The sequence below is a fragment of the Myxine glutinosa genome, chromosome 14 (assembly GCF_964187855.1).
Source record: "Myxine glutinosa chromosome 14, kmMyxGlut1.1, whole genome shotgun sequence".
NCBI lineage: Eukaryota > Metazoa > Chordata > Myxini > Myxiniformes > Myxinidae > Myxine > Myxine glutinosa.
In genome coordinates, this window is record NC_136274.1 from 41,642,242 (window position 1) to 41,653,573 (window position 11,332).

At 47.2% G+C, this 11,332-nt stretch overlaps 1 protein-coding gene across 1 annotated transcript in view; it reads right to left on the minus strand.

The window, feature by feature from the left end:
• Positions 1-229: 229 nt before the first annotated feature.
• LOC137439742 (uncharacterized) overlaps positions 230-11,332 on the minus strand; it is a 94,595-nt gene continuing 83,492 nt past the window's right edge. The window contains exons 19-20 of the mRNA XM_068135796.2: positions 938-1,025; positions 230-676 (exon numbers count right to left, since the gene is read on the minus strand). Coding sequence (XP_067991897.2) covers positions 560-676; positions 938-1,025 — 205 coding nt within the window. The 3' untranslated portion in view covers positions 230-559. The remainder of the gene's footprint in view (positions 677-937; positions 1,026-11,332) is intronic.

Here is an 11,332-nt window from a genome sequence, read left to right on the forward strand (position 1 = left end):
TACGATGGTCCTCCTCGCTCTACCTTGGTCCTGCTCTGCGTGTCACCGAACTGCCGTGTCTCTGCGCACGCCCAGGAATGATCGTGTTCGCAATGCGGACTTGTGGGATACACAACATAAACTGTTCAACCTGACAGAGGTACGCGCTCTACCGAATGCCGTTCTAGTTCCCAATGCATTTTCTTTGACTTTCACACGACACGGAACAAGTGCACACAGTCACAAGACATATAGACCAACATATATTTTGTGGCAGCTCATTGGTAATTCAAAAGTAAGACAAGATTCTCAAACAATGCCATTAGGAACCAAAAGATTTTTTTTTTTTTTTTTTTTTTCACAATTAGGAACAAAATATTTGCAATTCTTTCACATGCATTTTGCAATTAGTGTTAACAGATTTTCAAATAGGTTTGAGATTACATCTTATGCTGTTTTCAAACTGCCAAATAATCAACAAAGATGAATGTAGGAAAGACCAAGCGAGATCCAAGAGCACAAAACAAGAGGGGAATAATAAGACGTATGGGCACAACGTTGGACATGTAACCATGGTGCTTCAGGTGTCTGGAAGCAAATCAAAGTAAACCTTCGGTTTGCGTCTCTCGCCACAGATCTCCTCCACCTTCCTGCCAACACGCAGTACAGTCTCTTCCGCCCACCAGCTACCCATGACCTGAGACGTACAGTGAAACAAAGGGAAAGAAAGTGAACCACCAAAAATTATTGTTTTTCCTTGCAAAGTCCAATTGTTGATGCTACAGGATATACGCACAAGCACACGTGTGTGCACATAAATAGAACCTCAAAACTCAGCTTATTAAAATATTGCTAAAATGCAGTGCCAACGCTATACATCAGGTAAAATTGTCTACATGATACAAGTACGCTAAATTATTTACATTTTAGCAAGCGCTTAGAGTTTCAAACCACTTACCTGCAAGCCGATGGGCAGGCCTTGCTTGCTGTAGCCCACCGGGACAACGAGGGCTGGAAGACCCGTCAGATTTGCCAAGTGTGCAAACCTTGGGCAAAAGAGGGAGGGATGTAGTGGGAAGTTCCAATTAAGACAAAGCGAAGTCCACAAGTAGTTAAAAATAAATAAATAAAAATAAACTTTGTTAAGTAAAAGGATGTAGGAATGGTCACAATAAAGGATCATGTGAAGCCATCCCGACATCTTTGAGTAACAGTTGTTGTCGGCAAGCGACACAAAACATACATTTCTCTAAATTTGTGTTCACAATCACCACAGACAAGCTGAAGTGTGTGCTTGCGTGTGTGTGTGTGTCTCGTGTTCCGTGTGTCTCGTGTTCCGTGTGTCTCGTGCTCCGTGTGTCTCGTGCTCCGTGTGTCTCGTGCTCCGTGTGTCTCGTGCTCCGTGTGTCTCGTGCTCCGTGTGTCTCGTGCTCCGTGTGTCTCGTGCTCCGTGTGTCTCGTGCTCCGTGTGTCTCGTGCTCCGTGTGTCTCGTGCTCCGTGTGTCTCGTGCTCCGTGTGTCTCGTGCTCCGTGTGTCTCGTGCTCCGTGTGTCTCGTGCTCCGTGTGTCTCGTGCTCCGTGTGTCTCGTGCCCCGTGTGTCTCGTGCCCCGTGTGTCTCGTGCCCCGTGTGTCTCGTGCCCCGTGTGTCTCGTGCCCCGTGTGTCTCGTGTCCCGTGTGTCTCGTGTCCCGTGTGTCTCGTGTCCCGTGTGTCTCGTGTCCCGTGTGTCTCGTGTCCCGTGTGTCTCGTGTCCCGTGTGTCTCGTGTTCTGTGCGCGCGTGTCTCGTGTTCTGTGCGCGCGTGTCTCGTGTTCTGTGCGCGCGTGTCTCGTGTTCTGTGCGCGCGTGTCTCGTGTTCTGTGCGCGCGTGTCTCGTGTTCTGTGCGCGCGTGTCTCGTGTTCTGTGCGCGCGTGTCTCGTGTTCTGTGCGCGCGTCTCGTGTTCTGTGCGCGCGCGTCTCGTGTTCTGTGCGCGCGCGTCTCGTGTTCTGTGCGCGCGCGTCTCGTGTTCTGTGCGCGCGCGTCTCGTGTTCTGTGCGCGCGCGTCTCGTGTTCTGTGCACGCGCGTCTCGTGTTCTGTGCGCGCGTCTCGTGTTCTGTGCGCGCGCGTCTCGTGTTCTGTGCGCGCGCGTCTCGTGTTCTGTGCGCGCGCGTCTCGTGCTCTGTGCGCGCGCGTCTCGTGCTCTGTGCGCGCGCGTCGTGTTCTGTGCGCGCACGTCTTGTGTTCTGTGCGCGCACGTCTTGTGTTCTGTGCGCAAGTCCTGTGTGCGCATTTTGTGTGTGTGTTTTGTGCCTGCGTGAAAACGCGTGTGTGTGTGTGTATATATATATTGTTACGGTTTTTAGAACCTTCACTTGTAAATAATAAGCCTTGTAAATAATTCCCTGTAAATATCCCCATCTTCCCAAAGGTCAAAGATCGCACCCTAGATAGGCCACAAGCAACAACGTAGGACACCATAGAAACCTCTTCAGTTATCTCATTAGTATGTGTTTCAGGTAAGGATCTGTTCCCAATAGTTGAATCTACGTTGCATTAATGAAATAAGAGTAGGCCCCAAAGTTCCCTTCAAAAGTGGTGCGTGTGGTTTTCTATCTCCCCACAAGACGCCATTGCCCATTTGCTTCATCTCAGAGAAGAAGGATGAGGAGTCCTCAGAGCTCCAGGAATAAGGCGTGGCCCCGTCAACGCACCATCAAGGGGCGGAGCCGGTGAGGCCTCGCGACCAATCCAGGCCGAGGCGTGTTCACCGGTAGACGGAGCGAAGCGGACGCGGCTTGATACGCGAGGCATGTAATAAAAGCACCGCCGCGGACTACTTCGAGGGAGGAGCCGCAGACGAACAAGCAGATGAGCCAGAGAGCCACGGAGGCGAGCGGCAGATAGAGAAACGGAGATTGACCGGCAGAGTTTTCAATTACGAACCCAAAGCGTTGACCAGCTTTCCCCCCCCCCCCCCCCCCCCCCCCCCCGCTATATAATTGTCTGGTCGCGTCCAACGACACACGGAGCTGTTTGCCGGGTTTCGCCTCGACCCCAATCGCGAGCTTGGAGCCGGACCTCGACGCCTACCATCTGCTTGGACCCTTCTCCTCCTACCATTCCTACCATTACTAACTCCCGTGTAAGTCTGTTTGTTCTGTCCTGGGTTTGTCAAGTAAGACTGTAGTTTAAGATTGCCCTGTGTCCTTTTATTTCCTCTCTTGTACATTCTATTCCTTTCGTTTCCTCTTCATTATTGTTTGTAATAAATCGTATTTGTTCTTTCTTACCTTTTGGTTTCCTCTCATCCGATCGCTTTCGTGATTTCCTCAATTGAGTACCGGTGGCATGATTTGGCAGAACCGCTCAGAATCAGGTTAGTCTTTTTGTTAACAGCTCGGATTTCGGACGGCTAACCGCTCGGCAAACTCCATCTTGTCCGGGTCCGAGCAGGGAATTATATCCCTGCTTTGCAGAGGGATTGACAAAGGTATTTGGGAACCCATTGACCAATCACCCTGGCCAATCTCACCCTGCAAAGGAGCGTGTAATTTCCAGGACTGGGAGGATCAGCCAGTGTAAAAGACAAGGGGATTAACCCCCCTTGGTAAGGGGAACGCCGACCTCCGAATCCGCAACAATATATACAGACATGGCATTTAATATGGAATAATTTTTTTGTGGGGGTGAACTTACTTTTCAAGATGTCTTAGAACCAAAAGTTCATTGGAATTATGTTGAAATTATTCTAGATTTTGTTAATGTGACCTTCAAAAGAAACAAAAACCACATTTGACATTTCGAAACAAATAAATTGATCCTTGAAAGTGATGTAAACTGATATCGAACTCAATTCATGGACAGTACTGTGTTAAACTTCTGTACGTTTTCCAGAAGTATCTCTTTATTTTGCACATTAGCCAATTTTTGTTTTAACAAAAACAAAAGTTAAATTACGACTGGGATTACGGACAGTAAAATTACAGTTCAGTACTTCGTATAATCCCCACGAGCATTCAGGAGAGCACGTACACGTTGAGGCATGCTGTTCACGAGATTTGCCAAGGTTTGGACAGGAATCGCTTGCCATGCAGTGACAATAGCCTGCTGCAATTCACGCACAGAGGTCGGCTGCTGGTCCAAGTGGTCGATTTGACGCGTTAATTCTGCCCACAAGTTCTCTATCGGATTCATATCCGGGGACATGGCAGGCCACTCCATATGCTCTACACCACGGTCAGGAAGAAAGTGTTGGATCATGCGAGCACGATGAGGTCGTGCATTGTCATCTTGGAAGACAAAGTTTCCTCGAAAGGCTGCACGAGCAAATGGAAGCAATGTTTCTTCCAGAGTGGCCCTGTACTTGATCTGGTTCAGGTTTCCATTCAGAACAACCAGGTCAGTTTTGCCCCCTGCATGAAAAGCAGCCCAAACGGTCACCCCACCACCTCCAGCTTGGACTCTTGGCACTAGACAATCTTTGTTGTAGGCTTCATGCACTTGTCTGCACACTCGGGCGCGGCCATCTTGACGATAGACAAGAAATCTAGACTCGTCACTGAAGATCATGCGATTCCAGTGTCCTGGCTGCCATTGACGGTGCTCTCTGGCCCACTGCAATCGGCGCTGGGGGTGTTGTCTGGTCAGGCGTGGCTTTCTCAGGGGACGCCTGGCACGATAGCCTGCTTGAACCAGTCGTTGGTTGACTAGCCTTCTGGATACAGGCACATTTGTCAGTTGCTGCCACTCAGCCCTAAGCCGATTAGCTGACTTGGTACGGCCATTGCGGACTAACCGGTGCAGCTGGCGATCATACCTCCTTGTGGTTCTGCGGGGACGTCCTGGCCTCGGTATTGGAGTAGGGACACCCCTCTGAGCATTTCGTTTCAGGATCTTTGACACATGACCTTGAGTGATGCCATACTGCCGAGCAATAGCACGCCGTTTCATGCCGTAATTTCGTAAAGCCACCACTCCATGACAAACAGCATTGTCGAGTTGACGGACCATCTCCAGAGGAAGCAGCAATAACTTTTAGAGACGTGCAGCAGTTGTTTTCCACTAATACAGAACGCAACAACCCTTGTATACCCGACTGTGAAGCCAATCATCAAATGCACCTGTCCGTACATTTTGCCACGCCACCTGTGATATAATCCTGTTGTTGACTTCTTGCTGCGACAGACAATCAGTGACATGGTTCTTTTAACAAATAAATCACCAAAGTGTAAAATAAACTCACCAGATTGATATACTGAGTTAAGAAAGTAAACCCAAAGCAAGAAGAAAAAAAATTCCATATTAAATGCCAAGTCTGTATGTGTGTGTGTAATATATATATATATATATATATATATATATAGTTGTGGATATGAAAATGGTTTTTTTTTGTTGTTGTGTAAATTGTTGTAAAAAATATCGCCCTGCTTGCTCCAGTTATGTATAAAGGTCAAAGTGCGTCCCGTAATTAGTTAATAAGCACTCACGTTAGCCAATCATAGATTTCCCCCCTTGTTGACAGTTATTTCCTTATTCTGTGTATTAGGCTAAGGATTTGTCTTCCATTAATTTGACACTCCATTGCACTGCATTAAATAAAGTAGATCCCTCCGACATGGCATCTTCCAAGTGCCAGGTTTAGCCACTTTGCTGCATTTCATCTGCCATCCACTTTGCTGCATTTCATCTGCCGTCCACTTTGCTGCATTTCATCTGCCGTCCACTTTGCTGCAATTGCCAACTGCATTTGGGCGGTTTTCTTCGTTCGCCATTGCTGCCCTTTGGCTGGGGCTAGCTCGAATCGCCCCAAAACCACCATTGGCCACGAGGCAAGGTCGGGGAAGAAGGGCATGTCTCCACCTCGTCATAGAGGGGAGGAGTGAACCAGCCCTTGCCGACCAACCGAGAATGAGGGGTTGGCTTTAGAGGGCGGAGAAAGAACGTTTGGGGGAGGTTCGCAAAAGGGTCAAGGGTGGGGCTGATATAACCCGAGGAAGACACCCCCAGAGAGAGTAGAGGAGGGAGGAGATCAGGACACAGAAAAGCCTTGAAGTAGTTGGACTAAGCAAGAGAGGAAGTTGTTGGACTGGGTTGGACTAAGAAAGAGAGAGGAGAGAAGGGGCGAAGCGAAGCAAAGAGAGAAAGAGTCCTGGAGTTTGTGAGAGAGGGAGAGAGGGAGAGAGAACCCGTCACGCCAGAACCCCCACCAGCGCGTTGGCTCCACCAAGCAGCTCCGACCCGTTACCCCGCGCACACGACAGGATCGGTGGCATCGGCGGCCGTCGAGGTCCAGCCCGACGTCCCGTGCGGGATCAAGCTCCAGCCAGCTCCGTGCCTTCCTCCCGCTCCAGCCACCCACCTCCTTCCAGCCAATCCACTCTGCAATTCCCCGTGTGAGTCCGTCTTTGTTTGTTCTGTCTGGGTAATAAGTTAAGCCTGTTTAGATAAGCTAGCGATTTTCACTGTGTCTCTGATTTCTTCTGTAAATTATTTTATTATCCTTCCTTCTTCCTTCCTTGGTTACTTTTGGTTGTAAATAGCAAATAAATTATATCCGTATTCCCTACTTCTGTCTTCTTCTTCTTCACATCCTTCGCTTTAGTTTTTTCACCACTGAATATCTGTGGCGCGATTTTGGCCAACGTTCAGGAATCGGGTTAGTCGGGGTAACTATTCGGGCCGCGGCGCCATCCGCTCGGCAAATTAACATCTTATCCGCGGTCCGTAACTATATATATATATATATATATATATATATATATATATATATATATATATATGTGTGTGTGTGTGTGTGTGTGTGTGTGTGTGTGTGTGTGTGTGTGTGTGTGTGTGTGTGTGTGTGTGTGTGTGTGTGTGTGTGTGTGTGTGTGTGTGTGTGTGTGTGTGTGTGTGTGTGTGTGTGTGTTGCGAATATGGAATTTGGCCTCCATATCCGCTTGTAAATATTCCCCTATTTCCCCAATACTCCCCAACTATCCCCAATCCCCCATTCCCTAGTCCCATTGTCTGTAAACAACAATCAGTAGAGCCGACCTTCCCCTTTTTCCCCCATTAAATGTCGTGCCCAGGTCCACCGCATCTCACGTAGACAACTTTCGGACATCTTGCTAGTTATTCTTAGTCTATGTCAGTTAAGGACTCCTTTCCATTAATTCTGACTCTTCGTTGCACCAGAATGTGATTATATGGCACCAGTAGTGAGTTTAGGACCTTTCCCATACCTCCTTCCATCTTCTTCCCCAAACAACAACTACAACTACAACTACAACTACAACAACAATTACAACAACAACGACGCTGCGCGGGGGGAGTGTGCGTCATCACACCGGCTCGGTTAGCCGCCATTGACAATGCGCGCCGGACCATGCGCTCCACGGGGTTACCACGAAGGGGCTCCTTGTCAGTCCCCCGTCAAGGGCGGAGCCGGTAACCCCCCCCCCCGCACGCACCCAATGAGAGGCGACGTGCCGATTCCATCTGGGGCGGAGCTAACGAGCCGAGGGCGTGTCACTCCCCGCCGGAGATACGAAGCGACTCACCGGATGTGAGGTCAGATGCGCCCCCAGCCTGGAGAGAGAAGTTGCCGCGTACGAGCGCTGAATACCTCCCCGCATCTCTGGACCGGACCGAGTCGATTCTGACCTTTGAGCCCAGGTGCACCTGGAGCCATCGATCCTGCCTTTCCTAGCCATCAAACCCCGTGTGAGTCAGCCTTTTGTCCCGTTTATCTGTCGTCTGTTGGGAATAATATAAGAGTGTGTCTAAGTGCTTATCTTACTATGCTGTCCCTCTTGTAGTTGTAATCTAACCTTCCGTAACAATATAACCTCCTCCGGAGGTCTTGAGAACCGTATCCCTGGTGTCGCGTCATTTTAATCCCAGCCGTGTGTCTTTTCCTTCATTGATCTAGCGTAGCGCGATTAGTCAACGTTCGGGTATAATCGGGTAACTTGTGCAGACGTGGTCATACCAAACCGCTCGGTAAATAACATCTAAGCCACGTCTGTAACAATATATATATATATATATATATGTGTGTGTGTGTGTGTGTGTGTGTACCTTCCGTAACAATATAACCTCCTCCGGAGGTCTTGAGAACCGTATCCCTGGTGTCGTGTCATTTTAATCCCAGCCGTGTGTCTTTTCCTTCATTGATCTAGCGTAGCGCGATTAGTCAACGTTCGGGTATAATCGGGTAACTTGTGCAGACGTGGTCATACCAAACCGCTCGGTAAATAACATCTAAGCCACGTCTGTAACAATATATATATATATATATATATATATATATATATATATATATATATATATATATATATATATATATATATATATATATATTATGTGTGTGTGTGTGTGTGTGTGTGTGTGTGTGTGTGTGTGTGTGTGTGTGTGTGTGTGTGTGTGTGTGTGTGTGTGTGTGTGTGTGTGTGTGTGTGAATATGTGTGTGTACGTGTGTGTGTGAATATGTGTGTGTGTGAATATGTGTGTGTACGTGTGTGTGTGTGTGTGCGTACGTGCGTGCGTATATATATATATATATATATATATATATATATATATATATATATATTATATATATATGTTTGTTTGTGTGTGTATAGGTTTGTTTGTGTGTTAACCATTTGATATTTCACTCGTCAAATTCATGAATGGGAACAATTAACAAACACCATCATATTCAGTACAGTACAGACAGACAATGCTGGGAGAGCAATAGCAAACCACCGAGTACAACTCTTGCCAACAAACTGTTTCAGTTGCACTAACTCTGCAAAGAGTACGGTTCAATAAATATCAAAAAATCTGAACAGAAGAAGGATAATTACGAACGGGCTTTTGGGGTTTGTCCGTTTTATAAATCAGCGATGCCGTCAGAGATTCATGAGCACTGTTGGATGTGAAATCCTCCACAGACGACTGGTAGGTACCTGATAGGCTCTAAGTTTGTCTCTTGGTGGATTTTTTGAAGATTTATATTATACTAGCAAAGGTACCTGCCCTACGGGCATTCAATTGGGAGGCCCAAATGAAAAGGCTAAATATCAGAAATTGAAGGCTTTTTTTCTTTTAAACGATTTATATAAACATCCGTTAAATCTCGATCGGTGCAGCCGTTTGTGCGGCACCCAGGAAAATAACGTCATGCGGGAGCAAGTATCAGCAGGATGTGGCAGTGTGGGAGTCCACGTTTCTGATCCTCCTTCTTGCCGAAGTAGCCCACCACTTCTCCAAGCATTCCTCTCTTCAGATCCGCCATGACAGATTTAAGCTTGATACTGAAGACGAGTGCAGTTAGTCCTCCCGATGTCGTATGTACTCCCGATACGTGTTTCCTTCATTGTAAAAACTTCCAAATCAACAGTTAAAAGGATTTTGAGCCGATAGGTGTTACGGCCTTGGCAAGATCGATGGAGACAGCGATCTGTTAGCGTATTCACTGCCCAAATAGCTACATGGAATTCTCTCATGTAGAGATTAAACTAATCGTGTTCACAATCGCTATGTCGTATGTACTCCCGATACGTGATTCCTTCAGTTGAAATGGGTTAGAATTCTCTCAAGCAGGGATTCAACCCGTGTCCTTATAAAAGGTCTTTGTCAGTTTCCGAGGTCACCGAGTTCGATCGGCGCAGCCGTGCAGCGATCGGTGCCAGCCGTTTGTGTTGCACCCGGGAAAACAACATCGTCACAATGAGAACAATTAACGTTATGCGAACGCGAATGTTATGCGTGAGTCCAAACCTGAGAATGCTGGAGACTAAAGATGAAATTGGGAAAAATTAATAGCCTATTTTACTCCTGGAGATCCCATGATTATCCACCCAAAATATCGTTGAGATCGGTTCAGCAGTTTTTACGGTACCTTCGAACAGACAGACAGACGGATGGACATTTGGTGAATTATAGTGAGATTAAACACTCGCCGAAAGCACGCGGCGTTACCCGGGTTCTTTTTGAATGAATTTATGAATATAATTCAGCTTTTACTCGCAGCCGTAGAAGATTGACGACTATAATTCAGCTCAGCTTTAAATTGCGAAATGGGCCCAGCCCAGCCAAGGCGGCCTCAACCGGCCTTGCCACCAAGCCTATAACCTTTCCTGGGCCCGTCCCGGCATTTTTAGTTCTTTTTGAATGAATTTACTACTATAATTCAGCTTTTACTCGTGGCCGTAGAAGATTTACTACTATAATTCAGCTCAGCTTTTCATTGCGAAATGGGCCCAGCCCGGCCGAAGCGGCCTCGACCGGCCTCGCCAGGCCTCACTACCTAGCATATAACCTTCCCGGGGCCCGTCCCGACATTTTTTGTTTTAGAGGTTTCCTCCTATCTTTCACCATTCAGGAGATTAGCGCATGCAGACAAACAAACAAATAAAAACTTTATTTTATATATATATAGAAGACTAGCTGAATGCACCTGGCGTTGCCCGGGTTCTTTTTGAATGAATGTACTACTACTAGCAACGGTACCCGCCCTACGGGTCCAAATGTTGGGAGGAGGCCCAAATCCCAAGTTGGGAGGAGTTTCCTCCAATTGGGAGGCCCAAATGAAAAGGCTAAATATCAGAAATTGAAGGCTTTTTTCTTTTAAACAATTTATATAAACATCCGTTAAATCTCGATCGGTGCAGCCGTTTGTACGGCACCCGGGAAAATAAGGTCATGCGGGAGCAAGTATCAGCAGGATGTGGCAGTGTGGGAGTCTACGTTTCTGATCCTCCTTCATGCCGAAGTAGCCCACCACTTCTCCAAGCATTCCTCTCTTCAGATCCACCATGACAGATTTAAGCTTGATACTGAAGACGCGTGCAGTTAGTACTCCCGATGTCGTATGTACTCCCGATACGCATTTCCTTCATTGTATGAACTACCAAATCAACAGTTAAAAGGATTTTGAGCTGATAGGTGTTACGGCCTTGGCAAGATCAATGGAGACAGCGATCTGTTAGCGTATACACCGCCCAACTGGCTATGTGGCATTCTATCATGTAGAGATTAAATGTCGTTTGAACTTTGGCCGAGGTCATTATTTACTTTTAATGATGTTTATATACGAATGATGTTTAATGATGTTTACATTGGTTTTGGGTCGTCCTTTCCGCATATCTTGTGGGATTGTGAGTTGGAGAGACGGCTGTGATGGCGGGGAGGGGTTTGGAATTCTCTCAAGCAGGGATACAACCCGTGTCCTTATAAAAGGTCTTTGTCCGAGGTCACAGAGTCTGATCGGTGCAGCCGTGCAGCGATCGGTGCAACTGTTTGTGCGGCACCCGGGAAAACAACATCGTCACAATGAAAACATCGTCACAATGAACGTTATGCGAACGCGAATGTTATGCGGGAGTCCAAACCTGAGAATACT